The sequence below is a fragment of the Passer domesticus genome, chromosome 3, assembly GCF_036417665.1.
Source record: "Passer domesticus isolate bPasDom1 chromosome 3, bPasDom1.hap1, whole genome shotgun sequence".
Taxonomy (NCBI): domain Eukaryota; kingdom Metazoa; phylum Chordata; class Aves; order Passeriformes; family Passeridae; genus Passer; species Passer domesticus.
This window is the reverse complement of record NC_087476.1, coordinates 68,978,787-68,999,210: the sequence shown is the minus strand read 5'-3', so window position 1 is coordinate 68,999,210 and position 20,424 is coordinate 68,978,787. Positions and strand designations below refer to the sequence as shown.

Sequence of the window (20,424 nt, the reverse complement as noted above, 5' to 3'; positions counted from 1 at the left end):
TCCTTAGACGCTGTCAGAGTCTGCTTCTTCACAGAAGAGTCCTCTTGGCAGGGACATGAAGATTTTTCCCAGTGGTGAAGTGTTAGAGCCATGTCTTCAGCCCTGCAAATACTTACAATGATTTTCATTTGATTCTGGAGTCCTCATCCCTTACAATTGTCTCTCTGAAAGGTAGCTATTTCACAGCTTGGGCAGGAAGATAGGAACTGATTCAGTCCCTGGGAGGTCCAACAGAACAAAGTCTGAAATCAGTCAATTTATTGTAAGGAGAGCCTGCTCTCTGCAATAGAGAGAGGAAGCTAACCATAAAATTTCTATTAGGAAAAAGAAAGTAATAATCTGCTTTTACTGCTTAAAGCTTATGCTTAACACCAGTTACCCAAATTGTAAACAATTTTGAAAATTAAGATCAAAATAGTGAAAGGGAAATCAATAGGAATGAGCTCAACGCAGACAGACTTTGGAAGTTCAGTTTTGCCAGCACACATGCAGAACTAATTTATTGCGGCATCCTTATTGTACAAACAAGCATTGAGAAAAAATGAGAGACTTCTACAAATGTTTACTTTGTAGAAAGCCTTTTAAACTGATAGCCTTATGTGTCCCAACACAGTGCAAGTGTTTTAAATAGTGCAGGTTGAGTCTCAAAAATAATTCTATTTTAGCAGTTGGGAGCATGAATGTGCAGTGGAACAACATAGGTCTTTGTGTGTGTGTGTGCATGTACAGGTGTGTACATGGAAAGAAATAGCCCATCATGGTAATTTGACTACACTGACATGAAGGATTACCTCCTTACCTCCACGATGAACCTATATATTTGCTGTTTATTAACAACTCCTTGCCAGCTGCTAGCTTGAGTGAAAAACTGTCTCAGAGAAGACAGAAAAAGACTTTGAACTAGCTTTTATATCATCCTGTATTAAAAAAACTACAGGAATTCCCTTCTAATTCCTCAAACATATGGATATGTGTGTTTCCATTGCTCTCTTCAGGAGACATGAATTGCACATTTTATTAAAAAGAGAGCACAAAACTCCATCTGTCTTTTAAATAAATTTTCATCACATTCTTGCTGCCTTAGAGTACTCATTCTCAGAAGGGTGAGAGTTTGAGTTTCAGCTTTGTAGATCTGACACAGAATGTTTTGTGGACATCATGGAAGATGTGGTTGTGTTGCTGGTGAAGTTTCCTCTCAGGGAAACTATACCGTGGTTTAGCAAGGAATTAAAAGTTTATTGAACTGCAAGATGGAATCACAGCCTAGGCTAGGGTAGCAGAACTCATCTGGAAGGGGAGAAAGGGGAAGCCTTGGGCTCTCAGATGTATTCTTGAAGGGTTGTCTGAAGTTTCTGGACTGTTCACATATTAAACACGAAAATTAGTCAATCCAGGACCTAGAAACTATAGGCAAGATTCCTGTCCTTTAGCTCTCTGTAGTTAGTACAGTACAGTCTTTTATGCCATAGTGAGTTCTTTCTCAGTACTGAGAACCTTGACCATTCTTTTCTACTAAGTAAAAATTATTGAAAGGAACAAATACAGTCAAAGCCACTTTATTCCTGACTTTGCCAGATCCTGGTGATTTACAGACTGGTGGTAAGAGCTCTTCTTGGGATGTGGGAATTGAGCATTTCCCTCACATAAAAGCTGAGAACTGAACTTACAGTTGCAGTTTTGCTCCCTGAATCTTCTGTCCTTAAGTCTTTTATACAAAAGTGGGTCTGCTTCTTCCACTTGTGAAGTTAAAGGATAAAAGAATACACTTGTGCTCTTTTTGAGGAGTTTAATTGTGCTGATTCTTAATTCTGTTTCAACATATCAAGCCTCTGAGGGAACTAGATTTTTATGTTTCATGTTAGCATCATAAGGTATTCAACACTTTCTATTAATTGAAAAAATGCTTCTGCTTAAATAAATAGGTTATATTTAAGTTTAAGCTTAATAAATAACACTTAGGCTTATTTGACATAATTGTTGATTTGTTTTATTGGTAGATGTTAGTGGACATAATAAATTCTAAGAACAATATGTTTACTAGAAATTTAGATTATATAAAATATTAATAATACAATTAGATTATATAAAATAATATTTTTTAAGTCTTCAAGATTGAGAAATGGCAGCTAAAATGTACCAAATCTATTTGTTTTACCCTCTTATGTTACATTCAGGTAAAGCTTTTTGTTTTACAATTAAATAATTATAGGGCAAATGTCTCAAGACAATGAAAATTAAGCATACCTATTTGTCAGAAATGTCAGAAAATCACTGATTCTAGTGTTCATGCTGTGCTTATTAATGAGTTCTACTTAACTCAGTTGTTGGTGAACTTGATCCTCCATTTAATTTCTATAAATCTATGTAAACTAGTAACCCATTAAACAACTTCTGCCCTTTTGTTTCATCAGTTTTTATAGCATTAAGGAGGTATCCTGGTTGATAACATTATAAGTACAGAATACTGCCAGTTAATTAAAGAGAAGGTCAGCGTTCTAAATGAGATTGAAATAAAGAGCAGGGGAAGAGATCCACAATTGTTCAGGTCATGTTATTGATACTGAAATATTATCACATACTGAAAAATGTGAAATGAACCTTTTATGGCCATCATGGAGTGGCATATGGAACAACCATTGTGCACAGACATCAGCTGGCGTGTATGCACAAAGGGAGTTCTCAGCTTCAGCCAGTCACGTTTGGTACAGCTGTGTGGAAAAGGTGGACTTCACAGGCCCATAGAAATAGTAGTGTTCATAGAAAGCTATAAGCATTCCCACAGGAATCTGTCATGCAAAATTTGTTTTCTTAATAGACAATAATCCATTTTCCTCGTATCTCTGAAGTGGCCAACCCAGCCTGATTGCTTAACAGATAACATATGGCAATATAATGATGTATTACTCATGCTGTCTTATCAATGCATGGAACTCTTTTTATCTGTATTTTAGTGTATAGTGCTAGATGAAAACAAGGGTGAAAAGTGGGCATATTTTATACAACCAATTTTCTCTGAGCTACCAGATTCTTCATAGAAAAAACTGTCTGGATGAAGCAATTTTGTTAATAACTTGATAGGCAAAACTTGCTTTCTGAAATGTCTTTCGGCAAACAATAAGAAGCCAGAGATTTGTATAGATGCTTTTCAGAACACTGCTGTGGTTGTTGTCATTATAGTATTTAGGACTACATTTTCTTTCCAAAGAAAGCCAACTAGAGCTGTCGAAAACTGAAAGCAAAATAACCACATCAAAAAAGAACCCTCTTTATGCATTTATGTATATTATTGAATCATATATAATATTTTTTGTACATTATTGATTTGTCATCTCCTAATATTCTACATCCTGCCAACATTACTTTTGTAGGTAGGTAGACAGAGCTCCTTTTGGTAAGCTTCTGGTTTGGATTTCTTCTCCCTCCAAGTCTCTCAGAGTTTCTCAGTGAACATTATACCTAGCATAGGCTTGAAATGGGATTCTCATTTTTATCTGATGAAGCTGGTTAACATAGCAACAAACAGTACAATTATAAATGATGGCATCTGGTTACCACTAGTTCAGGATAACAGAGTAAAAGATTGAAGAATTCCAAAGCTTTACAAGTGGAATCATCTTTGTAAGTCTTCATGGTCATAAACAGTTGGCGTCAGTTTTGTCATACTTTGCTTGAAAGTTGCTTCCTCTTGGTTGTTCAAATCAAAATTACATCTATTAATATTTAATGTTTAGTAAATTGCACAGAGTAAAGCATTTTTCACTATTGATAATTGAATATACTTTTAAATTTTTTTTTCCCTAAAGAAACCTGGAGAGGAACCACCAGAAGAAGATGAAAGCCTTAAAAGAGTTGATCCTTTACATCAGCTTATTCTGCTATTCAGTCGAACAGCCTTGACTGAAAAATGGTAGGGATGGTGTGAGAGATTAGAGTGTATGCAGATTTTCACATTACTTCTGTATTTGAAGTCATATATGTCTCTTTTCAAGTGAGATTGCATAAGCTAGGCCAAAACATGCATGTGAACATATGGTGAGTTTGACTTACACTCAAACCTCTTTAGCTTGTGGTATGTAAAGAGAATTTAACATGACTTTTTCACAGCAATGGATGCTATGTTCAGGGCTCACTACTCCTCTGTCTTCTGTCTATGTTCCCTATTGACAGTTACATTCTGAATATGAAATACATTCCAAGTATAATTAAAAATTAACTATATTCACTTTACTGGAAGGTGTTTATGAATTTGAGTACTGTGTTTGTAGCTGGCTATACTTTTTTATTTGTATAAGTTAATCAATTCTTCATTTTCCAAAAATACTTTAGTAATTATTTAAGAGCATAGTAGTAATTTTAAAATATTTTTAAGATGTTTAAAAATATTTTGGTACTTCAGTTCTATTGCAATTACTCTAATCTTCCTCGTATTACCTGTTCTCTCTCTATTAACCAGCAAATTGGAAGAAGATTTCCTGTATATGGCTTATGCTGACATTATGGCAAAGGTAAGTTGTTTTGATACCTATTGCTTATTTTGTGTTTTAATTAAGTTACTGAAGATCAAGAGAAATGATTTGTAAAGTGTTATTAGTAAATGGTGAGTTATCAGCAATGTTTTCTTTCTACATGATATCAGAGCTGCCATGATGAAGAAGATGATGATGGTGAAGAAGAAGTGAAGAGTTTTGAAGTAAGATCATACTTGTTTTGTTTTTCTTGTCATGTTAGACATTATTTCATAGCTTCCAGCTGACATTTATGTTTTTTGGTTCATGGCTTACTGCAGCTTATTCTGCCAGTGAACTGCATGTCACAAGCTGGATATGGCAGATACACGTCCCCAGATTAATATTAATGAAACTAAAACGTGCACAGTGTTACATAATATAAGGTTAAATAGAGAATAATTTAGTGGATCTTATATATTTATCTCATTTAACTTTAATTTTTATTTAGGTATTACAGATAGTAACTTTAAAAGTCTGATAATAACAGACTCTATCTTTTAAATTATTCTGACCCTACCTTTAGATTGGATTTTTTATAATACTATAATACTATTTTTTACAGTAGTCATTTACATTTTGAATAATTTACAATGATTCAAAAAGTAGTTTTATGTTCACATGTATGTTAGTGCTTCTTAATAAAATGTGAACTTCTATTCATTGGTACTGCTAAGACTTTTTGCTAGTGTTGAAAATAGGAGATCTATATTTATTGCTGTTTAATGTTGAGTTTTTAGTGATCATCACTGTTTAAGGATATACACATGAGTTGATTACAAATGTAATAGTTGAGTCTTTGTCATGTGCTTGCTCTGGGATCTGTCTCTCTTTTTCCATTAATAAAATGGAGTTTGCAAGAAATTTGTCTCTTCTGAGGGGCACTGAGGGAATTAACTCTTTAATATTTTTAATATTTTAATGTGTTTTTTAATATTATGATTCTGACATTAAAAGAATCTTGTGTCTTTCAAATCAATTAGTATTTACATTTCATATCTACTAAAACACAGAAGCATGAAATAAATACTTTTATTATTTCTTTAAAAATTCTAAATGCACTGATTGATTTGCTGTAAAACTATCTGTGCTGTTCTGATTGTTGAGGAGTGGTTTGGGTCACGTTTACTTTTACTTCATTGTTTTATAGACATAGAATGTTCTGTATGTTTTCTACATGATGCTATATGGTGTAGCACTGAATTATTTAATTACATATTCCTTATTTGACTGTATAAAGAAATCAGAAAGAATATCAATACTAAATTATTTTCAATCACTGAGAAGTCCAGTTGAGTTACAAGTAATATACTCAAAATATAAAGTTTTGCTTCTTGGTAAATATCTCAGTATGAACCCAAATTTCAGTGGGTTTTTCTGATTTTTTTTTTCTTTTCTTTTGAGAATGCAGTTTATGACATAACACTGACATTCCTATAGGGTCTTATCAGCCTGTAAATGCTTGTTAGATATCAAAAGTCTCATGCTTATAGATATAAAAATTGTTAAATAGGAAGTCATTGAGGTGTATGAAAAATCTATAAGTAAGAAATTTGTTAGTGCTCCTTACTTAAATTGTAATGGGTTCTTTGTTCAGCATTCAATTTTTTGTCTTGAGAGAAGATCCTATTCATTTGTTTCTCTTTATTATTTTTCCTGTAGCTGTGAAACTTATGTTTAAATAATGTATTTATATGTTCAAAAGACAATTTTGTGTATGTATTTGGTCAGTCACCTGCAGAAAAAAAATTTGGACTTCTTTTTCTTATTACTATTTCGCTTCTTGTCCTTGCCCTTCCTTAAGGTGACAGGATCACAACGCAGCAAGGTAAAACAAAAAAAAATATGTGTGTATTTGTCTGGGTCCAATTTTGTGATTTTTCAGGCCCAACATCTTGGATAAGTTCAGCTAAAGGGTCTTGAAATAATTTTTAACATTTCAGTTCCAGCATGACATCTCTACCAAACCCTTTTTGTACGCAAGATCTTTAAAGATTTCAGGAATTATTTATGCAGAATATGCCATGTAAAATTGTGATATTGTTTTGGGGAAAACAGAGTGTTGTTTGGCTTGTTCATATTGTTTTGCTGTTCATACCTATCGTGAATCATTTATCTTTCTGGTTTTAACTTAATTTGAATTAGTAAAACAACTTATCTTGTTATTAAAGGAAAGTAGTTTAACTTTTCTTCTGTACCTTAGCAGAGACACATTTCTGACATAGGGGTAGAATTCTGTTTCCAATATTTGTCACAGAGAGAGCATCAATCATAGTCCATGTCTGATTCAGATCCTTTGGAACTGAGTCATCAGCCTTCAACATTATAGTATTTGACAGAAACTCCTTAGATACTCCTTACCTTAAACGATTCATAGTTCTATGTTTTCTCTAAGGACATAGAGGCAATAGTTCTGAAACTTCAGTGTTAATTTTTTTATCGGCTCAATTTCTTACTCAGCCTTTTGTGTGTCATCATGAAAGCCTCACCATTTGTTACTGAAAGGTGTCCCATGGCTGTGCAGCTGACTACTTGCCTGCTTCATGCAGGTCAAAGTCGCAGTTCCCACTGTTGACTCAGCCACTTGCTGGTTAGTGCTGCAAGTCTGGTATTCTGAGAGGGTATGGCGTGTGGAGTAGCTAGTTTTTGGTTCTGAGGTGGTTATATACAGTTATTTGTGCTCTGGTTAATGACAGCTAGAGTAAGTAAAGATGACTTGTTTGAGATTTGAAATGCACAGATTTAGCTAATGGTCAGACTTCAGTCAGTAACTTCAAATTTAATTTCCTGTGGCAATGTAGGGAAACAATTGTAACATTCTCCATGGAAAGGAGCAAGGGGATTTTGGTACTTTGTTTGCTAGTCTTCTGTTAACATTCAGATCACAAAAGAAAGAGGTTCCCATGCATCTGTGGGGAGAGATTATATATTTTAGGATCAACTTTACTCTTACTCCTCCAAAAATTTGCGCAGGTCTGTTCCATCTTCATATGATAAAGGCATTATCCTGGAAGATTAATGTGCTCACAAAAATTTATTTAAAAGGTATTGTAATTATTGTGAAAAAAGTGCATATCAAAAAACCCCAAAGAAAATATATAAGGAATCTAATAATATAATTTCTTCTTTTTTAATTCCAATAATTCAGCTATTCAAATACTACATATCTATCACTCTGCTTACCTGATTACCACTAAATCTTATATGCTCCATTGAAAATTTTTTTCTTGCTGACTGAAGTATTTTAAAAGGGAAAAAAAGCATAACAAGAAATAACCCTTGCTTTCTTCATACATGGCATTAAACAGTTGTGCAGATATGAAACTGTATATACCAGATGCGTGTGTGCTTGTGTGTGCATTTGTGTGTTTCTTTCTGTCTGGTGATTGACGTCAATATTGAAGGCAGTTCCTTTATCCTGTGTTTGCATGTAAAAAGTGTGACTTCAGTTTCTTTGGGGATAAAAGTCTACTGCTCCTCTTGACTTGAAAAATGTGTGGTGTTTGAAGTCTTGAATCCATTTGCAGTCAGAGCAATAGAGACATTTGGGCAAGCTTAGAATGTGATGAAAATGCCGAGTGTATTTTATTGACAATTTTGTTGCTCATATCTCATGCAGTGTAGTCTTATTTTTCTGCAATTAACTTGAATTGGGTTAATAGTGTGAACTATAGGGACGTGATGTTCTCTGTTTGTTAGTATGTTCCTGTCAACATTTACCTGCTAGTATTTGCTTTGAGTTATTACAGATGTCTTTGCCCCTTCCCCTTTGTCTGTAAGTTAACTTGTCTTTACAGGGGGTCAATTGAGCATCAACAGATGCTCAATTGACCCCCTGTAAAGTTGGTGCCACTGTCTTCTTTGATTCTATCTGATAGGAAATTCTTTTAAATCAAACTGTTTCACTAGCTAAATGCAAATAATTTTCTGCATTTGAGTCACTCTTACATATTAATGTGAGTTAAAGGCGTGTTGGATGGGAACTCAAAGAAGGAATCAAAATTTAGCTCATATTTTTAAACTCATTTGTTGATTTAAATTGACTCTTGACTCAATTGATTTAAATTGACTCTTCACTGGAGGAAAAAAATGGGGGAAATAGAGCTTCCTATGTCAGTTCTTTTCATTCCTGTTTCTAGTAGTAACTTTATTGGTAAACTTCATTATTTACAAGTTTTGTAACAAAATGATACATTGTGCTGTCACTTACCTCAGACAAAAATTTTCATGTTTCTTTACATACAAATAATACAGCCTCATAAGGTTCCGTCCCTTTGAAGATGGTTACCTGTATCTCTTACTGTCACAAATCCTGAATAAACCACTGAGTGTCCGTATACTACGTATTTACAATAAATAACTATTTATACTGTGAATTAAGATCAGACTCTACAATTTATTAATTCTAAGAATTTATCAATTCTAAGAAAGTAATTCAAATAACTATGTAAAAATGTGTTTTTCCTCAGTTTTTCCTGCATGTAATGGATTGTATGGAACCTAATACATGTTTTCACTCTCTACACTACAGAATACATTATTTATTAATAGAATAGTTTGTGTTTGAAAGGACCTTTAGAGGTCCTTGAATGCAAACCCCTCGTAACAAGCAATGATACTTAAATGATGAAGTCCAAAAGAGTGATTTAGGAAAATTTTTTAATAGAGCAGAAACCAGCATATACTGAACTTAAAGGATTGAAGTATTTATAAAGAGGTATATATAAAAAGTGCAGAAGTATTATGCATGAGTACTTGATATTTTAATTACATAGCTTATACTTATGCATGCTTGACATTGAAATGAACAAATGTTTGGCCAGTGTAAATCCTGCCTAATAGGATTTGTTTTGTGGACTAAGCAGAAGTCTTGAAAAAATATGAAGACACTTCACAGGACAAGCATTCATCTTCTAATAGCTGAGTTGAAAGCAATTTCTGTTTACATATTCTGTTTATATATTTTTTCTTTTCTTTAACTTAATTTCATGATTTCATATTAAAAAAGAAAAAAGCTCTGTAAAAGTAGGATCTTATGCCAGCAGTCTCTATTTTGGAGATTAGTGGTAGCAGCAAACAAACCTCTCCATATGTCCTAGCTCAAAGGGAGACTCCAATAATCAGTCTCTGTATGAATTACAAGAAAATTTAAGAATTTCAGAGACACACTTGTCAGTTAAAGCTTCTCTGTAGTTTTAGCAAGTTTGTTGCCTACAAATTCAAACTAAAAATTGTGGTTTTGCCTCATTTATTTTGGCATATGATTTCTCATAATGATTTAAACCCCAAAAAACAGAATGAAGTAGAAAATATTTGGGTCTCTACTTTCAAAGAGTATGATTCAAAATTTTCCATGGTTTGGTAGAATGCTGGAAAAAGTCTATAATATGAGAACATGTGTATGTACATTTATAAGCGGTCAGCTTTTTCCTATATGAGTGGAAAACATCCAAGATGAAATAGGTTTGTTCCTCACTGAGGATTGGGCTTTGGGGTGTGTTTCTTTTCTTTTTTGGTTTTGGTTGGATTTTTTTGGTTTTGGAGGGTTTTTTTTTTTTTTTAATTCTGTTCAATCATTTTAAATGTTTCATTTAGTGAAGTATTTTTGCTCTTGTTGTGATGGTTTGGTGAATGACAGAAAGCTCAAATCATTGGCTAATTACTTTGGTAGTTTCTTGACTACAACTGGCAAGTAAGTAGATAAAGTACAAAAAGCTGAAACTGGTAGCACAGATAACAGTGTAAACAGTAAGCATATCTTAGAGAAATGGGGATAACCTTATTATTTTAGTACACTTCGTAGGCAATGGGTGGCCCTCTTCGTGCAAGTGCTGCCATCACATATATATTTATATATATGTATTGAGCTGGCAGGGAGAAAGTAACAGTGAAAATGCATTGTGAAGCTGAAGAAGGAACCATGGTCTTTGTGGGTTACCATCAAAGAATGGTTGCTTCTAAGAGAAATGCTTGTGGTGTTTTTGCTGGTGGATTGGTTTGGTTTTGGTTTTCTTTTTATTCATCTGGTTTGTTACTAATATTGTAGACATCTTGATTTCCATGGGAAATGTCACTCTTCTCATGCTAAGATGATTGGCAATGCCTCTTTCTACTGTTCTTCTATACTGTTATTGCAAGAAGTTATTCTGTAGATTATGTAGATACATCCTCACTGTAAGCATTCTTGTAAATCTTTGACATTCTTATAAAAAATGTTGCACAATGAAAGTAGTATAGCTGATGTTAAGCTTGTGAATGGTAAATTTTGCAATGGAAGAAAGATGAAAAGGTGTTGGGTTGAAAACTAAAAGTATCTAGAAATAGGAAATAGTTTTTAAGAAAAGAAAGGTTGATCAACTTTCAATGGCTTCTGAAGCAAATGAAAATATTTTATTGTAGCTATACTGAACCTGTGATGTCATGGTTTTCTGGTGGTTTGTGTGTGTGGTGTGTGTGTGCGTGTGCGTGTATGTTTCTGTTTTGTTTTTGTTGAACTCCCAGGAAGAGGTTTAAACATGAAGGCAAAACTTTCAAACCCTAGCATGGCTAAATACAAAGCAACGCTGCCATTTTTTTTTCCTTTTTGTGCCTCCATCTAGATCTGTCACATAATTTCAAGCAAAAAGAAAGATACAATTTAACCACAGGAGAGCTAATAGTGTGAAAAAAAAAAAAACCCTGATGAATTTTGTTTCCGCAGCACGATATTATCAAAGATTTAAGAAACAAATTTGCCAGCCTCGGCGAGAACTCTCTGGTAACAGCATAAATGTCTGTGTTGGTTTGCTTTTGAGTTAAAGGTTTATTTTTCATTCATTTGAACATATTTCTCTTTTTTACCTCTTCTTTTTTAATTTATTACTCATACCCTCTATTTAGCAAGCCTTCATTTTTTAAACCTCTTCCATCTTCCAATGTATTTTTTCCGTAATTTGGATGGAAAGTTTATGGCAGCAAAGCTGTCATTCTGGCTACTTCTGCTGCAGCTGTTCCTGCTTCTAGGTCATACATGTTTTGGGCGTTGTGTTTTTGGACATGATACTAACTGATTGTGTCATGTTCCTTTTGAGTAAGCTTTTTACCACGCCATCTGATGGACTCACTGTCATAGGGCTCTATGCAACTTACATTTTGCAACTTATACTGCTTAGTCACCCTCAATTCTCCAGCAAACTTCAATTAACCTGATGAAAGTTGAAACTCTTCTGGAATTAACTGTGCCTTTATGTTTGCTCTTTATGCTCGTTATGTTTTCGGTAGTAGTTTAAATTACAAAAAAGAAACTTCACCATTGCTCAAGCAACGCCATGCAGTATTGTTTGTTGCCGCTAGAGAATATAAAATATAAAAGCACAGTGTATTCTATCAAATATTCTGTAAGTAGGGGGGCAATCTATATTGTAATATAATATGTTTTGAAAAAAATTCTGAGATGTTTCTTTTGCTCTGGTATTCAGCAACAACTTACAACTCAAGAGCCACATACTGAGCAGTATGAAGTTATGGTCATACTATAGAAGATTATTAAGAGTATGAACTGTTGCACAAAAACACAGCACAAAAGTGCAAGTTTGATACATGCAGTATATACAATGAACAGGGGCTTTGAACTAACCTAATGATTCACAATTGAGATGACTCTTTCCAGATAAACTGCTAAAAGCATATAAAAGAAAAATACCAAGTGGAGATTATTACTTGAACCTGTTAATTATTTGTTCAATAGCATTGTATGTATTAAAATGGTTCATGATGTTGCCATAGAGCCCATATACTAAGAGAAAACCAAGAACCTTTGGAGGATTGATAGTAACTCAAATCTCATGTTAAATGACCGGAATTTTTATTCAGGAAAAAGAAATGGAAAAGCAAAAACTTCTGTATCAACAAGCCAGACTGCATGATCGGGGTGCTGCTGAGATGGTTCTGCAGACAATCAGTGCAAGTAAAGGTAAGGTGGTGGTGTGTAGATTAAATTTTAAACCTTATTTCTAATGAACTTTGAAGTTCATTGATTTTATTTCTTAGCGGGCAAAACATGCAGATGTTTGGCTCTTAGGTTTGCTTTCAAAATGAACTTGAAATTTCAAAATTTTTGACAACTAGTTATAATTACTTTTTCTAGTGCTAATTTTGAGGATGTGTGAATTGTGTCATAGCTTTAGCAGCACTGAATGACAAAATGGCCGTTAAATTCTGGAATGTGTACAGTTCTGAAGTAGGTGTGGACTTAAGTAATTTTCTTATTTCCCATTCTCCAAATGGCTTTAATAAATGGGATTTATTGGTGTACTTTGATAAAACATTTCAAAAGTTTAAATTATGCTTTTTTTCGATTAGAAATCATCTTATTCTAGGGTTTTATGCTTTAGTTTTGTTTTTTTTTTGTGATTTCTTTCCTCAATAGTGATGTTTTAAAAATTCCCAATTACAAATTTTGTCCACTGTAGTTAAATTCTTGGGTTACTGTCATTTTCTGAATAAACCAGAAGGACATCCAGATTTCCATGCAGAGGGGACATATTGTTAAATTTGAAAGCTAGCTTATCATTGTGAGCCCAGCCTTAAAACAACTGTTGGATGCTCTAGTTATTGAAACATGATTTATATTCACTGAACTTATATCTTGCTTCTTCTGTGTGCTTTTTATGCATTACACTATGTCTGTAGGCACTCATGAAGAAATTAAGGAAAAATAGTTCAGTTTTACAATTCATTGAATGGATGAAATAATTAATAAAACATTCTTATTTTTATATATGATAAAAAAAAAAAATTTAAATATTTTTTTAAGGCGAGATGGGGCCAATGGTTGCAGCAACCTTAAAACTAGGAATTGCCATCCTAAATGGAGGAAATTCTACTGTTCAACAGGTAAAATACTAGTTTCTTCTACCCTTTCTAGCCAGTATTGGTCTTTATACCACGGTAATTATTGCTGTAGTAGCACATTACATAGAGTGACTGTTTGTGAAAAACTGTTTATCCTCTTACTCTTGTTTGCAGAACAAAATTGTATAAAAAAGTACCTTGTTTGATGGGTATTTCTTATTTGTTTACAATTCTAAAAGATTTATTTAGCACTTCAGGTGTAAGGGGGAAATTTTATGTTATGTCATTTACTTCTTTAGGAATTCATTGGGAAGGAGGGCTTTCTTGGGAGATTGCCATTGTCCTATAGTCTATAGAGCAAAATTGCTGACCCCAGTCTTCACCAAAAAGAATGATACACAACTTCAGAAGTCCTTAGCTTATACAATGAGACTCTTACTGATAAAAGCAGAGAAAATCCTGAATAACTAATCTATCCTAAGATAATTTGGTTCCCAGTGGACAAGTCTGATACATTAAAATAATTCTGCACTGTTGAAGTGAAGAGGCTGATATAGGGTATGTTCAGTGTTCTGTACTAGCTGAAGATTCCTGTGTTGAGAAGGGTTTATACCTGCCATTACTAAATTATTGTAGTACAGTTTAAAGAATACAGACGACTGGGAGCAATTAAGGTCCCAAAGGAAGCTGGTGAATGCAGTCATAATAATGTTCTTTTTGGGAGCTGTCATTGCCAGGAATTGACATGAAAGACTACAAGAAGTGCAAAAATTATTTGCTTGAGCCACTGCCCGTTCTTTGTGATGTCATGATATTAAATTAGGAAAATCATGAAATTTGTAATCCTACAATCTATTACTAAAAATATTTTATTAAAGACTTAATTAATCAAAATGCATGAAACAGTATTTTTACATTGATAGGAATGCTACTAGTCTAAATAACATACAGCATAAAAGCATCAGTCGTACTGTTAGAATTACTGGGTTTTTTAGTTGCCTCATTTATACCTGTTTCTTCTGATGTTATGCTTATCTTTCAAATTTTCCTTTAGGTTCTAAGATTAGCTTTTTAGTCTTCCTTGGGAAGAGTGGTATGGGTGGGGGGAGAGGAGCAGTAGTGGTTTTTAAAATTCATTATTATCATCCTCCTCTGGAGTTCTTTGCTTTTATTGCTATAATGTTGTTGATTGGGGTATTCTTTTTCTGTAATCTTGGGTCTACTTGGGTTTATAATGATGTGTTTTGCTAACAATGTCTGCCTATGTGCTATCCATTTTGGAGGTTACTTATTATCCACTTTTCCTATTATTTTTGTAAAAATACTTTTACTTTGTTCACATAATGAATTCTTGTAGCTTGTCTACTAAGTCTGACCTTTAGCATCATGGTTTTTTTCACAACAGAGAGCTCTGGTATCATCCTGTGTCTTTATTCAACAATGCATTGCATTCTAGAATCACAGTTCAGTGAAATTCTTGGTATTGTAATCAGTTTTCAGATAGTTATTACACATTATAATAAAGCTAAAAAAAATTTAAAATATGCTCAAATTACTGCTACCAGGATATTTCAGCTAAAATAATTTAAAACAAACTGAGGTTAAGAAAAGCCTCATCTGGTGCTGAAACAATAGTGTCAATATAAATTTTTAGCCTAGTAGTGTCAAGATTGCATTTGTATTAAACTCTAAATTCTTCTGGCTGTTTTGACTTTAGTTGCTATCTTTATTTTCTATGCTTTAGGAAGGCATAACCAAAATGTATGACCTTTTCTATAAAGTACATGAGCATTAAATGTTCTTTTTGGGTCTGATATCTGGAGTTTTCTTTGCAAAAGTCTTAAATATTAGAGATATTTCCAAACACCAACATCACTAACAGTATTCAATGCATATAGTCTTAAGTTACCTAGGTTATCACATAATAGGAATATTAATTTGCTGTGTAAACTATTTGTGTTGCTGCAGAAAATGCTTGACTACCTCAAGGATAAAAAGGATGTGGGGTTCTTTCAGAGCCTTGCCGGTCTTATGCAGTCCTGTAGGTAAGAAAGTATTGACTTGAAAAACTTATTATTTTGCATGTATATTTTATTCCATGAGATTTATAGTTCTGGAATGATGCCCTACATAGTTCCTGCAAATAGCGCTTGGGGTTTATAATGTGCTAGATTTGGGTTAAAGGACAGAATGGTACTCGTGGTGTAAAAATCTTGGTGATATGGATCTGCCTTTCTAAGCTTTTTACAAAAATATGTACAGAATTTGAGTATACCTGAGGTATGGCAGAAAACAACTCCAGAATTACGAGCATTCCTCAGAGGCAAATCCTTAACTCTGGAGGCATCCAGTAATCCTGCAGAGATCAGGTTAATGATCAATGTTAAATAATCATTAAAAATTTTGGGAAACCCCAGATTTGTTAGAATTATTCATAGGACTTAGAAGTCAGAAAAAGAAATTAAATATCTAATTTAATATTAAATTAATGAATTTTAATAAATTGAGGTGATACTGTGGCTTTTTGTTCATTCATGCTTATTTATGATTTATATTCATTTCATATATTAATGTATGTGTTTAAATGTTTTATACATAATTTCTTAGAATAAACGGAATAAACTGTATCAGTAAATGATGTATTAGTGAACATAAAACATAGGACTAAAAGGGGCTCCTTGGAACAGGTGATTCAGTCTTCTTGTTATGTCCAGGGTAACATGTTATGTATTATTTTTTCTTAAGGCTGTCTGTGGCCAAGTTTCATTTTGAAATCAGTGAGATTTCTTGCCAGCAGAGGTTCTGTCATAGTTCTGTGTTAATCTAACTTCTATAACCATTTTTGCTTATGAACAAAAGTTATCCCTGGCCATCTGGCATGCAAAGACCTGGAAGGCAGAGCCTTACAGGTTCACAAAAAAAATATGTGAGGTATCCTCCTTCCTTGAATCCGGTTAGTTGAATACATATTCCCTTTTGGCAGCTTCAGTTTTTCAGAATATGGAGGAAGAGAAACACTAAATGAAACTAACAAGGACAGTTTCTTAATGGACCTTGCTTCTTGTTATGAACTGGGCTATAATACAAAAGTAGTCAATAACTTGGCTTCCTTATAGCCAAGGAAATGGCTAAAAATGGGTGTGCACATCATAAACACATACATTCCCCCTTTTTTTTTTGGTTAGTCATACAGAGCTGAGTTCTGTGGTCACATTCAGGGCAAAAGCAGGTTCAGGCTGTTGAGCTGAGACTTGTAGTCTTGTAACAGACACATATATCAAGTCACTGAGATGTATCTTTTTAATACTAGTATGCTTGTAAACTTCAGTGAAATCACACATCCTTTTTAACATCCACAAAATTAAATATTGCATTTATTTAATTAATCACTGGATAAATGTAATTTTTCTCACTGCAGTGTTCTTGACCTAAATGCGTTTGAACGTCAGAACAAAGCAGAAGGCCTTGGCATGGTGACTGAAGAGGGATCAGGTACTATTGATTCAACAGAAATTATCCATGACCTTTTTGAAGTTTTGCAGAAGCAAGCTGAATTTGAAAGAATCCAGGGGAGGTTTAAATTAGGTATAAGGAACAGGTTCTTCACCCAGAGGGTGCCTGGGCACTGGAACAGGCTCTCCAGGGAAGTGATCAGACCATCAGCCTGGCAGAGTTCAAGCAGTGTTTGTTTGGACAATGCTCTCAGGCATGTGGTGTGACTTTTGGGGTGTCTCATATGTGGCCAGGATTTAGAATTTGAAGATGCTTCTTCAAATCTCTTCAAGTCTTTTCCAACTCAGAATAGTCTATGATCCCATGTATCCTGTAAATGTATATCTATCTTTATTTATCTAAAGCTAAACCAGGTTTCCTAAAAGTGATTTATATTTAATAGACTTACCTAAGCTAGTCCTTGTCAGCGGTAAAGCATGTGTTGAGTTTCAGAATGGTCTCAGAGGACTCTTTCTCATCATTCTGAAGAAGTAAAGACATTACATGTAAAATTAAAAACATATTCCAGTTACAAACAGCAGTGTTTATGCATGTAAAAGATTTCAGATGTTCCCAACCAGTTTCAGCATAGAATGAAATTAAAAATTCCCACCTGATTTCTAAAACTGAAAATCACACCACTTACTTAAGCCATAAATGAAATATAAGAGGTTGATGGAAATCTACCTACTCTGTGGAAAAAAAGTCTTAGAAAAGCTTTTTCTTCAAAATAATTTTTTTCTATTTGTCTTCGGGGAAATATTGCAAAATTTTCACTCTGCTTTTGACTTTGAACCAATTTGGCTTTCCACCCTTGGTGTTGTTACTTCACTGTCAGTTTCTTTCTTCTGCTTGATAGTAAGTTCTACAACTCCTTTACTGTGATTGTCTGGGTACATTAAGTTCGTTCTTACGTGCTTAATAGAGCTACCAAAGCACATTTTCTTCCCTTATCTTCAGAGTTTTTTACAGTGCATTTTTATGTTTAAATCCTACAGTGACCTAACGTTTTAACATGTTTTTGTCTTAAAAGCAAGGTAAAAAAAGCTTGACTGTATAATCCCTATTGCATTTGAAGGATCATAATTCATACCAGCAACACTGCATATCTCATTGTCCCTTGTGCCTGTAGGTCTTTTATGCGGCCTATTTCTTTAATATTCAACTGCTTAAATAATGATTTTTCATTAACTATTACATTTGCCTGAATGACTTCAAGGCCAGTCAAAAATTCTACTTCTCTGAAAGTGCTCTCATAGTTTAAATTATAGATTAAATCTTTCTAGACTTATATGAGTGATTAAAAAGTGAACCATGTGGATAAAATTTGGTTGCAAGATGGTAAATTGAGCCCTTGTACAGCTGTCTGGCATATAATTTTCGGCCATTACTCTCATGTTTTACTGAAGATTATTCTGCACAACCTTTTGTTCTTTTGGACAACATTTCTGCCATTACATAACTAAACTTACTTATAATGTAGGATTCCGAAATGGACTTTCAAGATATTGGCTCATTATTCTTTTGACCTCTGCCTCTGTTTCTAGAAATGACTGATTTTGCATGCAAATATAAATAAATATTTAAATGCTGCATAATTGACTCTACTGATGTTAAGAGTATTTTTGTGCTTCCTCATTTGAGGGATTTTTTTTCATTTTCTGTTTATTTGATGTTTCTCTTTTAGTACAGAACTAATTTTGGCAAAACCAATACTAACTATGTTTTGTATTTCCTAAAACAAATTCTCACTTTTTTTTCTTTTTTTTCTGTTTCTTTTTCTTTGAACTAATTGTCCTGTCCTCCCTTCCTCAGTCATCACCCATGAGCGTGGTAATTATTAAAAAGAACTGCCTATTCCTTATTTTCCCTGCTCTTTGCTTTGTGTCAGCATTGTACAGCTCCTGAATATCACTAGATTTTTTTCCTGTAATACTGCTAAACTAGTGTGATTTTTCTGTTTATATTAAAATTTTTCATCCTAAAATTCTTGGTTTAAACATCAAAACTTCCCATTTTGGTCTTCCTCTCTTTCTCAGGATTTGCACAGTGACTGACACAGTAGATGTAAGAGCAACAAGCTTTTTTATACTTTTCTTTCCTGTTCTTTTTTTAATTTGTTTTCATTTCAGTGAGCCCCGTATTTGCAATGGATGAATGTTAAAAGGAAAAAAATAATATATACATACACAAAGCCTTGTGCTTTAGTCCTCCTGTAGCCTTTTTGTTGTGTATTGAATGTGGCTTTATTGCTGCATTGATTTGTGCAAGCACAGGAAATCAGTGGTGGATCCAGTGAGGATTTGAGGGTGGTTAGTGAGGGGAGGATTTGCCACTGGCTAGGTTTATCTAATGCAGTCAGGAGTTGATACAAGAAAGAGGTGGTGCATTGCTAACTTAGACGAGTCAGTGCTTTTTTCAGGTGACTCTTCCTTATTCTGAAAGCTGTTTGGTGTGTTATGGTTGCTATACCTCAAAGTTTCCTTACTTCAAGTAAAGGAAGAGCTTTATAAGAGCAGTTGCCATGAGATGTTCATGTCGCCATGTGAAAAGAGAATTTAAAATACAAAATGTGTATACCAGTCTGGAGAAACAATGAACTCCAACACAGCAGATGTCTTTTCATTAGCCAAATGTTGGGGAGGAGGATGATCTGGCGTTTTATTTGTTTTCTCAGTGGAAGTTTTCTATTTGGCAGCTTAACAAAATTCTACGCAGTGATTAGGATAATTTTTTTTGTTTGTTTTCTTTGTTAGTGAGCAATAGCAGTGTCAAGATACAGTAATCACTGTGTCAAAGATTTCTTGGCACAAAGGGATAATATTTGCAAATACCATATTTTCCTACATATTAATATCCAGATACTGAAAATTCAAGACAAAAGAAAACCAAATCCAACCAAAAAATACTGTATTTTCGCATTTCAAAGTTACATTATTGTTGATAATATGCTACCTTCAAATAGTAACAATTTTTTTGTATTATGAAGCACACCTTTTTCAGTTAATTGAAAAGTAGTTTACATAAGAGCTGCAGAGGTACTGGTATTAATACCTGATAGCATTAAGAAAACCAAGCCAGTGTGTCTGTGGGGAAACTCCTCTAGTGAACAGTTTCAAAGTATCCTAGATTTTATAGGATATCTGAGCTCTTATGTCTGCAATCCTGTGAATAACCATCTGTAAATACTACAAAGGAAGTACCAAAGATGAGAGAGATTTTCGCACTGGTTTTATTAGTTTTGTTTCTTTGAGAAAGATGCTTATTCTATGAATATTTAATTAATCCTCAATTAAAGATATTTTTATTGATTCCCAAGGAAATTATGGGATGTAAAATGTGCATTTTTGCCTGCTTTTCATTTCATCTGAATCGGCTGCAGAAGCACATTCATGAGTAATTGTCATTGACTTCGCAACCTACAAGCCCGAAACTATTATTCCCATAGTCAAAGAAAAACTGTTGAACCTTATGGGAATAAAGTCAACCTTTCCTCACATGCAGTTTGTGTTTCTGGTCCCATGCCCACCTTAGCAATAGATAGAAAGCCCTTTATTCAGTCAACATGGATGTGAAATTTATTGCTCTATTCCAA

The 20,424-nt window shown here is 33.8% G+C and overlaps 1 protein-coding gene across 6 annotated transcripts in view; it reads left to right on the top strand.

Moving 5' to 3' along the window:
* The window catches only part of RYR2 (ryanodine receptor 2), a 380,824-nt gene that overhangs the window by 320,460 nt on the left and 39,940 nt on the right, over window positions 1-20,424 (top strand). For 3 of the 6 annotated variants that reach the window (XM_064413749.1, XM_064413748.1, XM_064413747.1), the window contains 8 exons: window positions 3,804-3,907; window positions 4,454-4,505; window positions 4,637-4,690; window positions 6,310-6,333; window positions 12,357-12,456; window positions 13,300-13,379; window positions 15,306-15,382; window positions 16,756-16,829. In XM_064413749.1, coding sequence (XP_064269819.1) covers window positions 3,804-3,907; window positions 4,454-4,505; window positions 4,637-4,690; window positions 6,310-6,333; window positions 12,357-12,456; window positions 13,300-13,379; window positions 15,306-15,382; window positions 16,756-16,829 — 565 coding nt within the window. The remainder of the gene's footprint in view (window positions 1-3,803; window positions 3,908-4,453; window positions 4,506-4,636; window positions 4,691-6,309; window positions 6,334-12,356; window positions 12,457-13,299; window positions 13,380-15,305; window positions 15,383-16,755; window positions 16,830-20,424) is intronic. The other 3 variants (XM_064413752.1, XM_064413751.1, XM_064413750.1) reach the window with 1 other exon arrangement.